This window comes from Chrysochloris asiatica, unplaced genomic scaffold (assembly GCF_000296735.1).
Source record: "Chrysochloris asiatica unplaced genomic scaffold, ChrAsi1.0 scaffold00131, whole genome shotgun sequence".
NCBI lineage: Eukaryota > Metazoa > Chordata > Mammalia > Afrosoricida > Chrysochloridae > Chrysochloris > Chrysochloris asiatica.
In genome coordinates this window covers 7119046-7141021 of record NW_006408649.1, presented here as the reverse complement: position 1 = coordinate 7141021, position 21976 = coordinate 7119046, and the positions used below count along the sequence as shown (strand labels likewise).

The window sequence follows — 21976 nt, the reverse complement described above, 5'->3', positions numbered from 1 at the left end:
ACCTCCTTGTTGAATGTCATTCCATTATTTCTGTTTATATATCTCTGTGCCACGGCTTCACATGACAATTCAGTACCAATTGCTCCCCATTCTGACTCTCACTCTCTTGTCTCCATGCCCTGATCAGACATTTCCATGTTCTTGAATTGCTCTCCCCAGCCACCTGCTTTTCAGAACTTAGCTCAGACATCACCTCCTCCACGAACTCTCCCTTCTCTGGACTCCCAGACACCATAGCTTTGGTTGTATGATGATTACTTGTGTCTGTGTGGGCTGATAACATAAGGAGTTCCAGGCTGGTGTGAATGGTAATGTTCTTGAAAAGTTGAAGGTTTGAGTTGACCCCAAGATGCTTCCAAGGGGCTATGAGGATCCTGAATACAGGACTGTCCAGCTCGATACTGGACCTCCAGCTGGCATCAAGCTGACACCAAAGGGCTCAGTGGATGCTAGCTGAACTGAGTTGAATTGTATTCTATATAAGCACAGTCAAGCTTTAGACATCCTTTGTCTTCTCCCCCTTTTATGGGGGATGTTCAAAATGAATTTAAACTGCTTCTAAAACCACAAAACCTCAAAAAACAAATCCACAGCCATTGAGTTGATTCTTTCTCATAGTGACTCTAGAGTACAAAGTAGAACTACTCCATGGGGTTTCCAGAACTATAAATCTTTAGGGAAATGCACAGCCTTATCTTTCTCCCATAGAAAATCATTGACCTTGCAGTTAGCAGCCCAGTGCTTAAAGCACTTGTGCCAGTGGTCTCCTTCTGAAACCATAAGTAGTGTTTAATTTAGGCTGGAGGGATGACACTCAGGGGTTCTCCATGGAGAAGTGCTGCTCCCCCTGGGGGAAAAAATGTGTAGAGCTCTTTTTTTGGTTGTTCCAGACAGGGTGTTGACTTGCATTTAGGGCCAGGAGGGAGTAGGCAGGCAAGTTAAATGTCCTGCAATGAAGGAGCTGGATAATGAAGAACTGTCTCATCCAAAATGCCAAATGGTACCCTCACTACCAAGAGCTACTACCAGAAAGAGTTGTTCCACCTTGGTACCTTGGGAGTAGCTCTGGTTAAGAGTGTTTGGGGAGGACTTAGACTCGTCTTGGAGGATTTAGAGTTAGCTTCCCAGAGGAAACAAATATCTCTAGTCCTTCTCTTCTTAGTATTAAGAGGGTTTTAAAAATTTTTTTATTGTGAATTGAATGAAAGTTTACAGGGCAGATCATCAGTTTTACATTCAACAAATCATATATTTTGTTTCATTGTTGTTGTTGTTAAGTGCCAATGAGTAGGTTCCAACCCATAGCAACCCTGTTCAGGGTTTCCAAGGCTGTAAATCTTTATGGGAGCAGACGGCCTCATCTTTCTCCTGCGAAGCAGCTGGTAGTTTCGAACTGCTGACCTTGCGGTTTGCAGCCCAATTCGTAACCACTACGCTACTGATTATAATCCCCTCCATGTACCATCAGTTAACAGTATTTCTCTGTATTCATTTTAGCTTTTTTTTAAAAAACACTCAGGCATATATAATAATTTACACCACCAAAGGGCACATTCTGCAAGTCTGCCTCCTGGCTGCCAGCTCTCAGTCCTTTTCTTTCCATGAATCTAGAGTCCTCAGCTGCTCCCTCTCTCCATGTCCCCATCTCTGCCTTTATCTCTGGTGTTGCTGCTTCTCTGGATACTCTGGTCCCAAATTCTCTGGTCTGAAATTCCTCCAGTGCTCTTCTCCCTTGATGGTCCTAGGGTCCTCTGTTTCTAGACTGTAAGATTAACTGCTCCCCTTTTTTTGTTAAAAACTTCTACCTTTACAATTGTGACTGTCACAATTAGTCATGATAACAATTATCCACTATTGAATCATAAGAATCTTATCCCCATCTCTTTTCACCAGACCCATCTAGACAAGACGAAAACTATCTTCTCCCACACTCTTAAACTCCCTCTTGAAACCTTGTAAGTTAGTCACTTCATGCCTTTATTGCCCCTTCATATTAGATAGCCAATGTCTAAGTTACCCATCCCTATCTACTCTGTATACAGATGGGATAGCATTAATACTTGATGTGAAGACTCTTTCCTTCTCTATTGCTAATTTGAGCTACTACCTCCATGAGTATAGGTCAGGTTCATCAAATTGTAGCAATTTATCCTCATTTCCTTTATCAAAAAAATTTATTTTTATTTTTATCTTCCTTTAGTCGAGTTCTGATTATCAAGCCATTGAGGCTAGGTCCAACACAGATTGTGTGTTCTCGTGCATCTCCCCTCACTTCTTATCAGCTGGATGCTTCATTTTCAGCTCTAGCCCTCTGTGACTATGTCCTTCTCCATGGGCTCAGGTGTCTCCTGGTCTCACCACAGTTTGGACCAACCAGCCCTTCCTCTTCTCTCTCTAATCTCCAGGTCAACGGGAGTCTATGGACTGTGGTTGAATTCTGCCCATTTCTTCATTGCTCCCTTTCTCCCTCTTCACCAGTAGAGCAATATGGTCGCCAGCAAGCTTACATGCCTGCTCTTGTGTTCCCTTTAAGTTTCAGTCTTAGAGGGAGTTTGTCCTGAAGGGACTTGATTGCTTGCCTTGGTGGCTTAGTATTAAGGTTTGATCCCCTGCCCCACCTCCTTTGGCAGTTCAGTGTTGTTTTCTAGAGGAGTTGGCTGTTGGTCTCTGTAGGAGCTCTTCTTTTAGCACTTGAGAACAGATGTTTTGGAGAGTCAAACACCTGGTCTAAAGTGTAATAATGGTAACAGCTGAAGGTTGCTTGTTTAAAAGCTCATTTAACTCTATTCATTTTCATTCAGTCTGAAGAAGAGGTGAACCAAGTTTTGGCTGGATGTAAGAGATTAAAGCTATAATTCTCAGAACTGCAGCATGCTTAAGAATCACCCACGGTGCTTGTTCAGAATGGAATTTCTGACTCATTTCCAGAGATCTGATTCTGTAGGTCTCAGGTGGCACCCAGAAATATGGGCAATTTTAACAAGCCCCTCGTGGTTCTCATAAGGAATTCCTGGCTGGATGAATGGTAATGTTCTTAAAAAGTTGAAGGTTCGAGTTGACCCCAAGATGCTTCCAAAGAAAGGCCTAGTGATCTATTTCTGCAAAATCGACCATTGGAAAAAACTGTATGGAGCACAGTTCTGTTCATGACCCACATGGGTCACTGTGAGGTGAAATTAACTTACCGGCAGTTGTTTGATTGTTTTGAGTTCGATAGTTCTGATGCCACTTCTCAGAGCGAACTTAAACACTGCTCTAAACCAGTGGTCTCAACTCTGGCTTTGCAGTAGAATCATAAAGGAGCCTTAAAACCATTGGGATGTCTGGGCCCCAACCAGATTCTGGGCAACTCATTTAGTTGGGGTGAGATGGGGTCCAGACAGATATTTTAAAAAACAAGTTTTCCAAGTCAGTTTAATGTACAGCCAGGGTTGAGATCCATAGCTCTAAATATAGAGGAAATTTTGGGTCAGATTAGTCAAAAAAATGTATGCGAAGCAATTCTTGATATTTTGAATAAACTAAGAACATAACTTGTCGTGAGATGAAGTTATCTAGAGTGGGCTGGGATGACTCATGAACAGCAGTTGGTAATGGTTTCTGTTCTTGATTTTTCGTCTGAAATAACTTTCAAGAAAGGAGTGGAGAGGGGAACACACAGGTGGACCAGTACTGCCCCCAAGTGGTGAAACTGTGGTGGTGATTGCTATTTGTCAAGAGATGTAGTTCTCTGTTCCAACTCTTAGAAAATACACTGCAATTTGTAGATAACGGTGATTGATGATGGTGGTGTGGGTAATGGCAGCTACCATTTATTGGGTCCAAACTTGTGCTAGGCACTACAGTAAGTGCTTTACATGTATTTCATTAGTCCTGATTGAGCCTCCTGTCAGAGTAGGTTTTATTTTCCTGTTTTAAAGAAACAGCCCTTAAGACTCTGCACAACTTTGGAACAAAACATTTTTATTTTTTTTTAATTGGCATGCTGTTTCTTTGTGCTTCGGTACTCAATCCTTTGTAACGCTGTGATGGTTTTATACCAAATAAATGTTTTCTGAATCAGTAGAAAGTGCAATAGAAGCTCATTCCTAATAAAAGCCTAATCTTTACTCGGTATGTTGTCTAGGTATCTTACCAAACTCCGGACCCCCCAAAAAACGCCACAAAGGGTGGTCTCCAGAATCTCCATCAGCTACAGATGGTTGCTACCCCCAGGGTGGTGGGAGCAGAGCTAAGTATGGTAAGTGACTATAGCATAGCCAGAATCCATACTTGGGTGTTAGTGGGGGTGGTGCTGAAGGTGGTGTGTGGTGGTGAGGGAGATTTTAGGGAGGCAGACTTTGATACAACAGACAGATCTCATTCTCATATATTAGAGTTTTTGTAGAGGGAACCTAGGACCCTCATATAGTAGTGAGTTTCTGAATCCTAAAGAAATTTAAAAAGGTCTTATCACATGACAAGCTTATTAAAGAGGAGGAGACTGCCTCATTTGGTGGGAAGGATGAATTGAATGAGCCTAATGGTTCCTTTGACCTTCAGAGTTGGACTCCAAAACTTTCTGCTTCCAGGAGCAGGTAGATGGATCAGGTTGTCTGCAGATATTCTAGTTGGCCTAAAGTAGTCTTTTAGAGATGGATGCTTTGTCTGATAACATTTGACTAATGCTCTTGGCATGTTTCTAGAGACTGCAAGCATGTCCTGCATGCCCCAGGTTGGTTTGGTGGGACCAGCTTCAGCCACCTTTTCTGTTGTGGCCTCCGGAGAACCAGTGTCCGTTCCTGACAACTTGCTAAAAATATGCAAGGCCAAACCAGTGATATTTAAAGGCAAGTACAGTAGTTTAGTGGATTGTAGGTGAGTCTAGAAGAATCCATGAGAAATAGTCAAAACTGAGAAAATCTTCTAAAACTCTTGGCAAAGCAATGAAAGAACTGAACAGAACAGATCTCTGGTTTAGTGCCTGAGGAGATGCCTTGAATTCTAGTGCTTGGTACAGTTTTCCATACCAAACCAAAGTGAAACTATTCCATTCCGTGATCCTCATTTGCTTGTTCATTTGATCTTTCCTTCATTCACTCACCCTACCTTGGAAGCAGGTACTGTTTTAATTTAGTGCCAGGGACTTGGAGTTGGATACATCACAGTCCTGTTTGAAGGAGCCTCTGGTAGGTTGCCTATGTCTAGGACATCTGACTTAGGTTGGACACAGATAGTCATGGTTATCACTGTCAAAGCATGAAATAATAGAGATTTGTCTTAGTGCTGCCTTAACAGAAATTTATTTTCTCACAGTCCTGGAAGCTAAAAGTCCAAATCAGTGTCAGCTCCTGTGAACCTCGGCTGGTGGCTCTTCCCTCTCTATGGCAGTCCTTTGCTTGTAGAGCAGTCTTCGCATGCTGTGTGCCTTCCCCCAGTGTGTGTCTGTATGCCTGTTCTGGTCTGTATAACATGGAAGGGATTAGGTTGAAAATCCATGTAACATCTTTCTACATTGAGTTAAAATATTGTTAGTTATATATACTAGTAATTGAGCAAAAGCCTTATGATAGTTCCCCTTCTTTTCCTATAATGGCAACATTGTTCTCAAAACAAATTATTGATACAAATACTAATTACTACACTATTGTAGCTAAAACACCAGAAAATGTGACAAAATGAACAAATATAAAAACATCGGCAGCAATGAAAACAACAGTGTGTTACCAAAATACAAAACAAAACTCATTGCCAACCAGTTGGTTCGGACTCAAAGCAACCCAATATTATGGTTTCTGAGACTGTAAATCCTTACAGGAGCAGAAAGTCTCATCTTTCTTCCTTGGAGCGGCTGGCGCATTTGAACTGCTAAGCTTGTAGTTAGCAGCAACACTTAATCCTCTGTGTCACCAGCCACCAGGACTTCCTCCACAAAAATCCACAAAAATAAACCCACTGCCAGCAACTTGGTTCTGACTTGTAGTGATCCTATATAAGGTTTCTAAGACTGTGAATATTTACAGGAGAGCAGCTGGTGGGTTTGAATTACTGATCCTGCAGTTAGCAGTCCTGTGCTTATCCCATAGCACCACCAAAGCTCTTTAGAAGATAAATTAGCACAGTGTTTTAGCCTTGTAGGCATATTGATCAATGTAAACTGGGATTACCACAAATTTATAAATGGTCATTTTGATGTCATGTCCTCTGATGGTGTCACTCGGATGTGGTCAGCACCCCCTATACCCTTTGGGTGATGCCACTGACAGACTCTCTCCTCTTTGTTCCTCAGGTGCACTGGCTTCTTCCCACTGCCTCTCCATTTAGGCTGTGCACCCCTCTCTGCCCTGCCCTGACCACTATCCCCCCACTACCATGTGTCCAAACCCCACCCATTCCTCAGGACACAACCAGGCATCTTCCCCCATCAATCACTCGGTTTCCCTTTCATATACAAAAGCTCTTTTATATCAAATATTACATCCTTTCTGTATTCCTCCTCTTAAAACTACAAGATTCATGAGCAATGATACCCAAATTGTGTCCCTGAACTAGCAGAACCAGCATCACTTGGGATCTTATGAGAATTGTGAATTCCTAAGTCCCATCCCAGAATCAGAATCAAGCCTTAAACCTCTGGGGTAGGGCCCAGCAGTCTCTTGTTTTCACAAGCTTCTGGGGGTTCTTGAACATGTTGAAGTTTGAGTGAGAAGTACTTTCCTTGAAGACATGAACTGTGTTGTAGTCATCAAATTTACCCCCAGAGCCTACCATGATGCCTGCACATGGGTTTCAGGAATAAGTAGCACCTTTTGTATATAAGATACTCCATGTAAATTTGAAATATTTTACCACCCCAGCAGCTCCGTGAGGATTTGGTATCTTCACTCCCATTTTAGAGATGTAGAAACTGAGACTTAGAGAAGTTAAACTTCTTGCTTAAGGTCACAAGCTAGTGCATGGTTGAAATTGTTAATTTCCATCCAGTCGGTTCTGACTTATAGCAACCCTGTTGTATAGGGTTTCCCAGGAGTGGCTGTGGTAAGTTTGAACCACCGACCTTGTGGTTCAGACTGATCTTATGGTCGAGTGCTTATCCTATAGCGCCACAGCAGGACTCCATATATTTGAGCCTGGACTTGGGCCCTTTCACCTTTAAGAGTTGTTATCAGAATTGATCTCTTAACAGTCACTTCTGTCACCATTCTAAGTCCTCTGATCCAGGATTTATTTTCCTAACTCAACTTACTTAGTTTATCTGAGTGTTGGGAGGATGCAAAGCAGAATGAAATACAATCCCAGCCAGTTTGGAAAGGAGCCTGGGTGGCATCGTGGCTAAAGCACTTGGCTGCTAACTGAGAGGTTGACAAGTTTGAACCCACCAGCTGCTCTAGGGACAAAGATGTGGCAGTCTGCTTCTGTAAAAAATTTCCAGCCTCAGAAACCCTTTGGGGAAGATCTACTCTGTTATACAGACTTGCTGTGAGTCAGAATTGATGTGACGGCAGTGGGTGGACACCTGCTTGGAGTTAGGGAAGCAGACTCTGGCAGACAATACAGGGCATGGTACCAGATGCTGCACACATGAGATCGGGTGTTCTGTCATGAGCGCCTAAGGAGTAATGATGATGGTAGTGCCAAGTCACTTCTCTCTAAATTGCTTCAATCCCTATTGGATAAGGGATTAGACTAAATGAACAAACAAATGTGAAAGCTCTTCTCCGTCATAGACAGTTACAACCCTGCCATTCCAGAGTCACAGGAGCAGATGTGCTAGATCAGCAACACTTAGAAGGCAGCAGTTTCCTGGAAAAGAACAATTGAGTTTTCCTGGTTGCAACTCACCTATCTACTTTAGCTGCCAGCAAGTAGGGAATCCATATGTGTATGGACCACGAAGCTGTACACAAGGCCAGTTGCCAAGTTGATGCTACTGCTACTTTCTCTGTAGGCCATGGGAACTTCCCCTACCTCTGTGGGAACCTGAATGATGTTGTCGTCAGCCCTCTCCTGTACACATGCTATCAGAATTCCCAGTCCATCTCTCGAGCATATGAGCAATATGGAGCTTCTGCAATACAACCTATCTCAGAAGAGATGCAGTTATTACTGACTGTCTACTATCTCGTCCAGCTTGGTGAGTCTCTATTCCAGGTACTGGGAACCACTGGTAGGAGAATCACAAAAGGGGAGAAATTCCAAATGCCTTTTGAGCTGACCATTGGAGTGCTTTTGAACACCCACTTGGGATTGTTAGAATTGAAATACAAGGAAATTGTGACTGCATGTGCGTTCCTCCAACTTCCCCAGGTATCAGACTGTGAACCATTATGAAGCAGTGATCACCGTGGGAAGGGGCTACAGAAGGACTTAAACTAGGTCAAAAGCAAGAGAGAGTAATTGGAAAACCAGTTTACCTGTTGGTGTAAGCGCTGTGAGAATGTAGCAAAGATTACAGGAAACGAGCACTATTCCCTCAAGGAAAGTGAGCTATAGTAAAGATCAAACACCCCAGGGTAAGGGTGGTGTATGTCACTGTGTTTGTGTGTGGATGTGTGGATGATGTAGGGTAATCAAGAAAGGCTGCATGAGCAGGTGACATTTGATCAAAGGTCTGAATGATGAGAAGGAGCCAGCCTTTGGAGAGCTGGGGAAGGCTGTGAGGTGGGAAGGAGTGTGGAGTATCCTGGGGTCAGTCAGCTGCAGCAGCATTAGATCGAGGTACAGTCAGAGAGGGAGCGAGCAGGGCCTTAGGCTGAGGTAAAAAAAACTGCATTGGAATTTGGATACATTGAGCAGTTTCTTGTTGTTGTTGAGTTGGTTCCCATTCATAGAGACCCTGTACAGGGTTTCCTAGGACCAGCTGGTGAGCTTGAACCAAGTTTTAAGCTTGAGATTCTCATTTGTCAGCTACATGGAGTGTATTGAGGATTTGGATGTTGTTGTTGTTGTTATGTGTCATCGAGTCAATTCTGATCCATAGCAACCTTGCATAGGGTTTCCAAGGAGCAGCTGATGAGCTTGAACTGCCAATCTTGCAGTTCAAATGGCTTTGCAGTCTGGTGCATTAACCCACAGTGACACACCAGGATAGATAGGTCATAAACTCAGGAGAGAGACTGAGACTATTTGGGAAACATTAGCTTAGAGATAAGGTATAGTAAATGTTCAAGACTAGTGAGATCAATGGAGAGTGATTATGGATGGAGAAAAGTGCCAAGGTGTGAGCCCCAGGAACACTCCCAGGATCACAGGAGGAGCTAACTGAGATGGAGCAGCCATGAAGGCAGGAAGAGAGCCCAGAGACCTGAACTGTGGAAACATCCCTAATGCTTCCCCTCCCCCCCCCCCCATTTCCTTCTCTCTATCTGTTGTTTTCCTTTCTCTAGTTTTCCCTCAATCCCTCTATTGATCTTTCTTACAATTGCATACAATCCATCAACAAATCTGGCTGATTCTACTTCCAAAACATTTCTCCAATCAAATACCTATTACCGTCTACACCACTGCCAGTCTTATTCAGGGCAGCATGCTTGCCCCCTAGTCTTCACATCTGTTCTAAGTGCTCAGAGCCCTCCAATGTCTCCACATGCACAATCCAAACTCAGCTGGAGACCCTGAGTAATTTGACCCTGCCTCCTGCTCCTACCTCTGAGCTACTCCAGCCACTCTCTTCTTCCCAGGCACACCGATCTGGGTCTCACCCACAGAGTTTGCACTTTATGTTCCTTCCACATGAAATTCTCCTGCCTAGAATATTTGCATGATTTGCTCTTCTCAAGTCACAGTCCTCCTTTGGAGGCCTTTTCATCATGAAAACAGACAACATTCCTCCTTAGCAGGCATCATGACCTCTTTCTTGCCTTACTTCCTATCATTTTATCCTTTGTTGTTAAATATCATGATGTCAGTTCAGACTCATAGCATTTAAAGCACTTCCACTCCTTAAATTGTATCTGTATATCTGTTTAAGTGCATCTCCTCCAAGTAGGATGTAAGGTCCATGAGACCCCAGAGCATTTTATCTAGCTTGTTCCCTTCTGTATGCCCTGTTTGGGCATCAAGACACTCCAGTAAGTATATGTTGAATGAATAGATAGATGTTGACAAAGAAGCTAGTGAAAACAAAAACAAATCAGTGTTTCAAGGAGAAGGCATAATTCACTATGTCTGAGAGGTTGAGTGGAGTAAAGATTGGTCATTGACCATTGGGCTTAGTCATATGGAAGTGACTGGTGACCTTGGTGAGCAGCTTAGGGGGAATATGGAGACAGCTGCTGCATTGGAGTTGGTTGTAGAGAGTAAGAGATGAGGGGATGAGTGTGGGAATGTAGGCAACTTTCTGAAGGAGATTTGCTGAGTGGCAGTGATTCCAGAAAAAGAACAATTTTAAAGAGGGGAGTTATAATGGTTAATGAAATCAAATCCTGTCACAACCCATTGAGTAGGTGGTAGTATCCCAGTGTTACAGATCAGGAAACTGTATAATAAAATAGTTTAGGATTACTCAGTGCTGGGCTGAGCTGGTTTGGACCTCATCTTCTAAATCAAGTTCAAGTACTTTTATCTCTAGTTCACCCAAATATAAAATTTAGATGTACTAGGCAGACAATTAATCAAAAAGAAAATTCCTGTAGGGAACAAATGTTGGTAAATATGAAGTCCCAGTTTATCAAAGAAATGCAAATGACCAGATTAATCAAGGAATGTTTTAATCAGTTATTGACAACCCAGATGGTAGTGTCTAGTATCCAGTGTTGTAAAGGGGGCATAGAACCTGTCCTGTCATGAACATTAAGGTCATGGCTTATTGATACACTTTAGGGCACTTGGAAATAATCTAATGTTAGTTAGCTCTGTAAACCCACTTTTGAAAATGTCGGTTACAAAAGTAAGGTTCTACACATAAATATGTGTACTGCAGAACTATTGATAAAGGCGATTATTTGGAAGCAGCAAGAGGATCAACAAAACAAATTACTAAATAAATCATGGTGCCTCCATCTGATGGGACACTATGTACCTATTAACAGTACTATTTACGAAGACTATAATCAGCTAAAAACATGATTATAGTATGGAGGCAAGGGAAAAAAGCAAGACCCAAAGTTATATGTATACAGTCACTAAAGTGATTTAAAACCAGCATGGAAAAACAAGACAGACATTCACAAAAACAGTCGTAGGCCTTTTAGGACCCTGAGATCGTGGTTGCTTTTATATCCGTCTATATTTCCCATCAGTCAGTGCTGGTTAGTTGCCTGATTCACAGCTACCCCATGTGTACCGCTCAGGGACTCCTATAATACTATTTAACATTTATCATTTAAATTGTTACACACATTCCTCTAGAAATGTGTACATATAAAGCCACCTGTGCCAGACAGGTAGATCAGGTGCAGAAGCCTTTTTTGCCCATGTCATTTGCCAGCGGCAGACCAGGTGCCCCTGATGGAGGACCTGGAACAGATCTTCATGCGCTCCTGGCGTGAATCCCATCTGACGGAGATTCGACAGTATCAGCAGACGCCTCCGCAACCCTTCCCGCCAGCAGCTAGCACTGTGGCGCCCGTGACCTCGGCGCAGCTTCCCTGGCTGGCTGGTCTTGCTGCCAGCTCCTGCAATGACAGCGTGCACATCATTGAGTGTACCTACTCTCTGGCCGAAGGCCTCTCCGAGATGTTCCGACTGCTTATAGAGGGCAAGCTCGCTAAGACCAACTACGTGGTCATTATTTGCGCCTGCCGGAACTCGGCCATCGATTCCTGCATCGCAGTCACGGGTGAGTCCTGGCTAGTCCTTCTTGACTTGTATTTACTTCTGAATCTCTTCACCTTTGTTGTCTCTTTTGCGTCTACTGACCTAAGGTTTGGAGTAGGGACAGTCCTCTTTAGAAGGGAACTGTGGGGCGTTAGTGCAAGCTGTTTAAATTAAAATGCTGTTCCTGTTTTAAAATGACAAGTTTAGTAGTTCACATTTCTCCTCCTAGGAAGATTTGGGTCAAATTTGGAGTCTAAATCCAAAATTAAAGAAACCAGTTGTCATCAGGTTAATTAGGGTTAATAGAGGAGAACTGTGCTCCACAGGATTGTCAACACTGATTATTTGGAAGTAGATTGCGAGCCTTCTGCTGAGGTAACTTTGGGTGTACTCCCACCTCCAACCTTTTTAGCAGCTGAGTATGTTGTTTGTACCACGCTGCAGAATTTAAGAACTGGTTTAAAGTTTGGTTCTAGTTGTTTCAACTATGAAATAGAAATAGAACTAATCCATTATTGTATCATGTGAGTTAATGGACTAATTAACAAATTAATTATAAAAATTCTTATCAAGTCATTGTTCTAGTTCCTGGGCATACAGGAGAGAACACAACGAAGACCCTACATCTCTGATGCTTCTTTTCTAAAGCAGGAGGCAGACAATACACAAATAAGCATTTGAGGTATCAGGTAACAAGTGTTATGATAAAACATAGCTGTGGGCAAAATAATAGAGAATTAGAGTTGGGGGATATTATTTTATAAGGCAGTTAGGAGACACCACTGTAATGAGGTGACATTAAAACAGAAAGCTGAGGGAAGTAATGGAAGCAAACATGCCAGCTATGGGTCAATGGCATAGTTCCCCAAGACTGTGTGGGTACATGCTGTGGTGAGCATGCTAAAGGAGCAGCAGGAAGACCAGAGCAGAAGGGCTGTGCAGGGTCTTTGAGGCCATGTAAGAACTCTGGCATTTTCTCTAGTGAGATGGGAAACTAACTATTGGAGGGTTTTGAGCGGAGAAGGGACAGAAATCAGACTTCTGTATTGGAAGGATACCCTGTTTGTATGGAGAATAGACTGGTGGGGAATTGAATGGGAAGTCTGGTGTCATATTGAGAGACTGTTGTATTACTCCAACCCTGGAGTTGTCTTGACTTAGATTGGAAGATGTGCCACCAGAGAGAATTGGCCTAATTCTGGATATATTTTGAAGTCCCTACTCTCAGGGTTTGCTGACGGATTGTAAATAGACTGTTGGAGACAGAGAGGAGGATTTTGGCCTGTGCAACTGGAATTGTGTAGTTTCTGTCTATTGAGAAGCAGCACTGGTTTATTTTTATTTTTTAATTGTTTGTATGGAGAGGGAAGTGATGTCACTCATGCTGATGATGGGACCAAGAGTTCGCATTGCCTAAATGTTACATATCCCAGTGGCAATGGCAAGTAGGCAACTCATAGAAAAATCTGAAATTCAGGACAGAGGGTAGATATAAAGAGTTTAGAGTGATCAACAATTGTGGGGGTCTTTAAAGTCAAAGGATGGATGATTTGACCTGTCCAGTAAGTGTAAAGAAAAGGATTAGAAGATTAACCCCAGTCATTCTGACATTTAGCCTCAGGAAGAAGAGAAAACTATAAAGGAGACATGAGAAGAGACAGCCAGTGAGAAGGAGAATGAGAGAACAGAATTTAGGAGGCCAAAGGGAAGATGTGTTTTAAGAATGAGGTACTGAGGTTAGTAGTTTTGAATCCTTGTTTGATGAGTCAGCAGGATTGTGAATCTTTTCTCCAAACACGCTCAGCAGCTTAGTTAGAGGCAGAGAACAAGAGGAGAGTTTGGCCAGTGAGCGTGGAGTGAGGCTATTAACTGGAGATACTGGAGGTGGTAGGAGTCCTGGTATGACTCTGAAGGATAATGCAATGGACTGCAAGGTCAATTTGAACCACAAGATCAGCAGTTCAGACACACCAGCAGCTTCTTGGAAACCCTAGACAGTATCACTATGAGTCGGAACCAACTTGACAGCACTCAACAACAACACTGGTGGTAGTGGTTATGTGCGGTCCAGTTGGTTCCTACTCATAGTGACCCTGTAAATCATTATGGGAACAGAAAGCTTCATCTTTCTCTCACTAAGCAGTTGGTGGATTCAAACTACTGACCTTGTAGTTAGCAGCCCTAAGTGTAACCCACTATGCCACCAGAGCTCCTTGAGGAGGCATTTGTTGTTGTTGTTATGTACCATGGAATTGGTTCTGACTCATTGCAATTTGTTGTTAAGTGCCACTGTGTCAGTTCCAACTCATAGTGACCCGGTATAGGGTTTCCAAGGAGCTGCCAGTGGGTTTAAACTGCCAAGCTTGCAGTTAACAGTCCAGTGCTTATTTTACAATGCCACACCAGGACTCCAGTTTGAACTTGTTGTTAAGTGCCTTCAAGTTGATTCCAACTTATAGCTCCCCAGTATAGGGTTTCCAAGGAGTAGCTAGTGGATTTGAACTGCTGACCTTGCAGTTAACAGTCCAGTGCTTATCATGCAGCACCATACCAATATCTATTTTCATCTTGTTGCTGTTAAGTGTGGTGGAGTTGGTTCCGAGGCTTTAGATCTTTGTGGGAGCAGAAAGCCTCATCTTTCTCCTGAGGCGTGGTTGGTGGGCTCAAACTGCCTATTTTGTGTGTCATAGTCCAGTGCTTATCCTATGTGATGTTATCCTTCTTGTTGTTAAGTGCTGTTAGTTGATTCTGACTCATAGCTAGCCTGTTTAGGGTTTCCGAGGAGCAGCTGGTGTGTTTAAACCACCGACCTTGCAGTTAGCAGTCTAGTGTTTACCCTACAGCATCAACCAGGACACCAGACTCCATTGTTGTTGTTGTTAAGTGTTGTCAACCCATAGTCACCCTGTATAGGGTTTCCGAGCAGTTGCTGGTGAGCTTGAACTGTTGACCTTGCAGTTCAAATGGCTTTGCAATCTGGTGCATTAACCCACAGTGCCACACCAGGACTCTGTTAAGTGGTGCTAATTGCAGCATTTGAAGGGGAGGATCAAATTTCACACCAAATGGAAGACTCTAAATCAGGAGTGGGGAAACTTTTCTGCCAAAATTTATGACATCATTTGTGGGCCATACAAAATTATCAACTTAAAAATTAGTCTGCTATATTTGGTCAAACATTTAATTAACTCACCCTTCCTGGTGTGGTGCTTCCTAATGTGCAAAACTACAAAGTTGGTTTGAACCACAAGGTTGGTGGCTCAAGCTAACCAGCTGCTCCTCAGAAACCCTATACAAGGTTGCTATTAGTCAAACCAACTCGATGGCACTTAACAACAACAACAACGTGATGGCTGGAACTGTGGTTTCTTTGGCAGGGCCAGACCAAATGATTTTGTGGGCTTAATATGGACCTCAGGGCAGACGTTCCCCACCCCTGCTCTAAATGTGCCCATTGAATGACTGAAAATCAAATTGAGGAGTATAACACAAGTCTGTGTGGCACTGTAGATAAAGTACTAGAACCCAAGGTTAGTTTGAACTATAAGGTCAATAATTCAAACCCACCAGCCACTCTTTGGAAACCCTATACAGGGTCTCTGTGAGTTGAAACCGACTTAATGGCACTTAAGAACAACAAAAATTTAGATCATGAGTGTTGCCATTCGTGTGATTATAGTCAAAGAGACCCCTCCCAGCTTGCAGCTAGAGCTTTGGGAAGCTGTTTCTTACTCCTTTGGCACAAAACCACAATATGAGAGGGAATTAATCCTGAATTCACCATTTCTACCCACAAAAGACATCTGTGCACACACACAGATGCACACACACGCATACACACACACACACACCTACCATATCCTGCAGACTACTTTTGGTATAAAAGAGGTGATGAACTAGGTGGAAACTGGTGAGTTTCTACAGACCATCAAGCAATGAGCTTGTTCCTCAGAGTTAGGAAAGCAAGATTCAATTCTCAGCAAGTCACAGCTGACAGCATCAGTTTGATACCTGGCTGTAGGTTCTGAGTGTGTTCTAAACCTATCAGGTTGGGTTGTTCAATTTTGCCAAGAAGCAGATGTCAGCATCAATCCAATATGGTATTTGTGTGGTATTCCCAGCAAGTGTTACTGTGAGATTGACAGCAGTCTCCAACTTCTTGTTCACCTTGTAGTAAATGGAGCCACTGAGCTCTGTCCTATCATTCACATTAGTGTAAAGCTGGAATTCATCAATCTTGTAGCCAACCACGAAGTTGCTCTTGGCTGGGTAGAATTTGGCAGTCTCAAAGTTCATATTGTAACCCACCAGCCAGCACTTGTAACCCAACACCAGAGTGTCCCGATGGAAGGTTCAGTGAGTCAAAGTCCACATCACAGCCCAGGTTTGATGTATTCCCACTATTCCCTGTCTTAATTTTAGAGTTTCCCTCCACCCTATAGTGTTAGGTCAGAAGGATAACTCAGAGGTCAGCCTCAGTCCATGTGCAATTTGGTCTTCCATAGTAACCTTGTTGCCTAATATGTTCAAACCTACCAGCTGCTCCTCAGAAATCCTATACAGGGTCGCTATGAGTTGGAACCGACTCAACTGCACTTAACAACAACAATGTATTGTCATTGTTCCATTTCTCCATAAATGTCAGCCCACATCTGTCCATCTGTGCTTGGGTGTTTCCAGACAGCCTATCACTTTGGTAGTTTTGGTGTTGGCTGAGCATGAGCTTGTAAATTCAGTCCAATGTCAGACTTTTTTTCAAATCAAGTTTTATTAAGCCAAATTCATAGTCCTTGGTGAAGACATCCCTAATACATTTGCCAAGTTATCCTACGTGGGAGGCATATCCATATTCTGCTCAAAGCCAATGGTGACTGTGGTAGGCTGCAACTGTTAGCCAAGATTTCAAATGAGTAGGAATTGGTGAAGGGAAAACCAATTTGGTCTGCAAACTTTCACCCAAATCACAATCAAAAAGCTTTTAGAAAATGAAAACATAAAATTAATATAACACAAGAGTTGTATATTTTACACCTGAACTGTAAAAATCTATTTAAAATTTACTGTTACAATGTATATTATTAGTGCGCATTGTCCCCAAAGCATTTGTTTTTAACTTTCTTTTATAGTGAATTGGGTCAAGGTTTACAGAGCAGATCATTGTTTTGCATTCAACAGTTCATATTTTGAATACAGATTTTGATCCAAAAGCCTTTTGGCATTCTTTGATCCTAAACATGTTCTGCGTTTTTCATAAACTCTTCACTTTGGTTTGAGCAGTACATTTAGCAATAAATCCAGAGCCTCTGCTGTGTGCTAGGCATTGTACTAAGCATTTTATAAAAAATGGTCTTGTTTAATATTCACAGAAGACCCGTCCTCTGTTAACCACATACTCCAGATGAGGAAATTAAGTCTAGAATGGTTCAGGAACTCATCCTGGGTTACACATCTAGTGAGTGGGAGAGAGAGACTCCAAAGACAGCACTTTAGTTTTTCGTTAGGCGATCTTGACCTTCATTTCTCCCGTTAATCATTATCCAGGATCCCTGGTGTGGCAATGAGGATAAGTACTGGATTGTAAATCGCAAGTTCGGTTCAAACCCACCAGCTGCTCCTTGGTAATCTTATACAGGGTCACTGTAAGTCGGAACCAACTGGACAGCACTTAATGATAACAACAATTGTTATCCTAATGGTGAAGTTGGGACAGGTGTCTACAATTCATTCATTCATTCATTGAACAAACGTTCCCTGGATACCTGCTGTTTGCCAGGCATGGTGCTGCGTCCTGGGACTAGGTAGATAAAGGCACAGACCCCATCATGGAGGAGCTCCTGTGTTAATTCTGAATGAAGGGACCCAGGGAAATTTGTTGTTTGTTTTTCAGGGAAATATCAAGCCCGGATTCTTTCCGAGAGCCTCCTCACCCCAGCAGAGTACCAGAAAGAAGTCAATTATGAGCTGGTGACTGGGAAAGTGGACTCCTTGGGGACATTTTTTAGCACACTCTGTCCAGGTAGGCTTTTGGTGAGGCAGATTCCTAAGTTCCTAAGAGAGAAAGGGAGAGGTCCTCCCTTACCCCATCTTCCCCTGCACCCGCTAAGGCTGACCTTGATTTAAATGTGAAGAGCAGTCCCTCTGTTCTATCCTTTTGTGTTTTGTGTACCTTTTATTCTTGTGTGTCAGGAGTAGTTTCTGACTGACAGTCTCTTCCTTCTCTGGCTATTGGATTCTCCTAGACATGAGCTTTGAGGTTTCTGGCTTGGTTTGCACATGAGGTCCTTGTGCTTGGCTCTCTCTACTTGTCTCCAGCCTCACCTGCCACCATTTCTGATGTCCTCTTCTGAATTACTTGAAGCTTGTTGCTGAGAATGTCTTATGCCATGTGTCCTGTGCTGTGAGTTCCTTTCTTTGCCTGACGACTCACCCTTCAAAACTCATCTCCTTTCCTCCCAGAAACCTTCACTGACTCCTCTTTGTTCAGGATGCACTTGGAACCCCTCTCTGTCCCTGAGCATCCTACTCTTTCTTCAGTCATTGCACTTACCTGACTGTGTTAATAGACTTTGTCTTTCTAGACTGTGAACGCCTTGACAGGATGGGTCATGCCTTCCTTATCCCTGGTCTCCTTGGGACAGTGCCTGGCACAGAGTAGATGTTCCATAGGTGTTTGCTGAGTTTAATGGAGATGCAAAACACATTTCTGCTTATTCTCTCTGTTTTGGGTAGAGGGAGACATTGACATTTTGCTGGACAAATTTTATCAGGAAAATCAAGGCCATATTACATCGTCACTTGCTGCCTCCTCTGTCACTAAACCAGCATCCCTGGATGTTAGCGGGGTACCAGCATGCACAAGTGAGTAACAACAAAAGGCTGGGTGCTGGGGACATGGGCTGGGTGGGGCAACTTTTAAGGACCTCCACACTGTGAAGAAGCTATGCTAGAGGCTCATCCAAAGGCAACTCATCTCCTTAGCATGGAAGTAGACCGAATACATAATTTTAGTCTGTAATGATCATTTCATTTTACCCTGAAATGTATATTTGTATACTTTTCCTGAGATAGTATATTTCTCTGTGCTATTTTCTAGCTTGTAATGTATTGTTGAATCCTGTTTTGTTTTTTGTTTTAATTTGAACTGTCCACAAAGAGCTGTGATATCCTCCTTCTTTACCTGAGAACATGTAGCCCTCTTCCAACATCCAGTCGTCTGTCATCTCCTCTGGATGACAGAGTAGTCCACTGCCCCCTCTGTGCTCACAGAGTGCTTTATTTGTACCTTCATTATGAAATGAGGAAACGTATGTGATATGATGACCACAGTGTGCAGCACACAACAGGTGCTTCATAAACATTAGTTTATCTTTCCATTCCCTTAGTCACTTTACAATGAATCGCTAGCCAGGGGCCCGTGTTGGATTCCCTAGCTGAGTTTTGCGTACGTAGAACATGTGGTCTGGCAGATGCAGGCTGGGAGCCACCTTCACTCTAGACTTACCTCACACTACGGGCTCTGGTTCCAGGCTACGCTCTGGAGCCGCACCGCGTCCGGCCCTTCCAGTTGGCAGTGGCTCAGAAGCTTCTCTCTCATGTGTGCTCAATCGCTGATTCCAGCACCCAAAACCTGGATTTAGGATCCTTTGAGAAGGTTGACTTTCTGATTTGTATTCCGCCCTCAGAGGTGACCTACCAGCAGACCTTGTTCCATGTCTGGCATTCAGGTACATGACCTTTCAGGGGCAGGTTTTCAGTTTTTTGTGGGGAAGCTTCCATTCATCAACGATCAGATTTGTATTGCACATTATTCTTTGCTTCTAAAGTAGACAGAGCAAGTGTTGCTATTCCTGTTTTGTAGGTCAGGCAACTGATCACAGAGACTAATGCCCAAGATTTTATAAAATCTGTAAAAGGTAGAACCATGACTTGGATTTTTAATCTATCACACTGTGGCCAACAATCTTTGTGTTAATACGTGGCTTCAACTTAATATATTTTCTTTGTGTTTCCAAGAGGATTGCTATATAAATATATGAAATAACACAGAGTCAGTTTCTTCACTCAGAAGAGTAACTCTAGTGGTATCACGTAAGGTCAGGTGGCATTCAGCCTGTGAAATGATTTTGCTGGGTGGTAGGACCCTTCTTTTCCCTTCCCTTCAGTGTCATACCAAGCCTGGGATATGTTGTCTCATGAAGCCAGCTTTGCTGGTACCACTTGATGGGCTGCTCTGTGCCCAACCAAGCTGTGGAAAAGGCCTACCTCTGTGCCCCAACATCCTGTACATAAGAGTTACATGGGAGCTGTTTGTGCATGAGTTAGCATCCCAGAGTCCTCCATGGCTAACTCAGTTCTGTAGCTCAGGGGCCTAGCACTGTGCCTGATATGTGGGAGATGCTTACCAGGTATCTGTAGAGCGAAAGTGCTAATGTTTGAAGTTACTGATGTGTCTTTACTGTGTTGCAGGGGTTTTACTGGAGCTTGGCTTGGAGAAGGAGCACATGACCAAGCAGAGAGTAGAGCAGTATGTTTTGAAGCTAGATGCGGAGGCTCAGACAAAATTTAAGACCTTTCTGCAAAATTCCTTTCAGAATCCGCATACACTCTTTGTCCTAATCCACGACCATGCTCACTGGGATCTTGTGAGGTTAGAGTGACTTGGTATATGATAAGGTTGAGATTTTCCTGCTTAGAAATAATGTATATGGATGAAGCTTGGGACTGTGGGATGGAGTCTTAAAATGACCAGTCTTGTCGGGGTTTTAGTGTTTATAAGCAGATGCCATGGATGTCTTCAGAATCTTAGAATTAGAAACCATCTCAGGAGTATCTATTAAAACCCTTGCAATTTACCATGATGGGAGCTAAGGGCTGGACAAGGGTAGTGTCTTTAAGCACTGTCATGGGGTAGGGTGGGAGAGTAGCAATGACAGAGCCCCATCTAGAACAAAGGCCCCTGAATTGCAGCCTGATGCACCTTTTTCTGTGTCTTCTCAGCAACAAAGGAGCCACGCTGGTATAATAAGGAAGGGATTCTGAGCCCAAGCCCTTTCCTGATTGAGGCTGCCACCAACTCTAGTATTGTGTCCTTCAGGGATAGCTTTACTCAATTAAAATGAGTATCAATCTAAGTGAATTTCAGATGGTGACACACCAGAAGTTGGGTGGGATTTCCCAGTTGTTTACTGTAAGACTGGCTGGGGGGTATGCGTTTAGACATGTCCACTATGGCACACGAGGAGAAGTAGTGACCCAGGAGAGGATGAAGATCATGTGGCCAGATCAAGGTGGAACACTTTGGTTTCTCATAGCTTCATGGACGTTTAGGGCTGGCCAGAGTCTTAAATACCACCTCGAAAAGGGGTTTACAATAAGGGGGACTGTGAATATCTGAAATGACATAAAAGCTATATTGTGACTCTTCTTTTGAGGGTAGGTTTCTGAGACTGGTTACCTGCCCTCCCAAGGGTTAAGCACTGATTTGTCCTGTTCCCTAGATTTACAAAAGAATAAGCTGAAACAATTATTCCACAAAGAGAAGGGAGGCAGAATTAGGCCAGTTTTCTAGACCCTTGGCCCAAAATATTTCCAGTTCCTTTACCACAACCCCTGTAGTTTAGCCTGGACTTTACCAGTTTATACCTTCTCTGGATTATTTTAAGGTCAGTTGGACTTTAGGGAACATAATTCTAAGAGATAAATGCACAGTTAAGTTGGGTTAAGGGTGAAAGATAATTCACTGAACACTCCTGGTTTGGCATCACTGTACTAAAGGATTATGTATCTTTAAGCAGTCTTTTATAGTAACTATTCCCCAACCAAGTTTTGAATAAGTAATACCTGACAGGTACCTGAAATTCAATCTTTTTTTTTTTTTTTTTTTTCTCCTAGTTATGGGCAGAGCCATAAGCTTTACTTTTGAGCACAGTTGGGGTGGGGGTGGCTAGTTAAAATATGTCCAAATGCTTTATCCTTGTAAAATTACAGAACAGTATTTAAACTCCCCTGTTTGTTTCTTCTTCCCCTCTTCCTCTCTCAGTAGCGCTGTGCATAATCTCTATTCTCAAAGTGACCCATCTGTGGGGTTGGTGGACAGATTACTCAACTGCAGGGAGGTGAAGGAGGCCCCCAACATCGTGACCCTTCACGTGACTTCCTTCCCATATGCTCTGCAGACACAGCACACCCTCATAAGCCCATACAATGAGATCCACTGGCCTGCCACCTACAATAATGTGAG

At 43.1% G+C, this 21976-nt stretch overlaps 1 protein-coding gene and 1 pseudogene across 3 annotated transcripts in view; one reads left to right on the top strand and one right to left on the bottom strand.

The window, feature by feature from the left end:
• Window positions 1-21976, top strand: part of GREB1 (growth regulation by estrogen in breast cancer 1) — a 130036-nt gene that overhangs the window by 29394 nt on the left and 78666 nt on the right. For 2 of the 3 annotated variants that reach the window (XM_006869449.1, XM_006869448.1), the window contains exons 7-15: window positions 4127-4240; window positions 4686-4829; window positions 7928-8113; window positions 11408-11758; window positions 17624-17752; window positions 18466-18594; window positions 19263-19460; window positions 20203-20383; window positions 21776-21971. In XM_006869449.1, coding sequence (XP_006869511.1) covers window positions 4127-4240; window positions 4686-4829; window positions 7928-8113; window positions 11408-11758; window positions 17624-17752; window positions 18466-18594; window positions 19263-19460; window positions 20203-20383; window positions 21776-21971 — 1628 coding nt within the window. The remainder of the gene's footprint in view (window positions 1-4126; window positions 4241-4685; window positions 4830-7927; window positions 8114-11407; window positions 11759-17623; window positions 17753-18465; window positions 18595-19262; window positions 19461-20202; window positions 20384-21775; window positions 21972-21976) is intronic. The other variant, XM_006869450.1, reaches the window with a different exon arrangement.
• LOC102823870 lies at window positions 15781-17513 on the bottom strand (annotated as a pseudogene).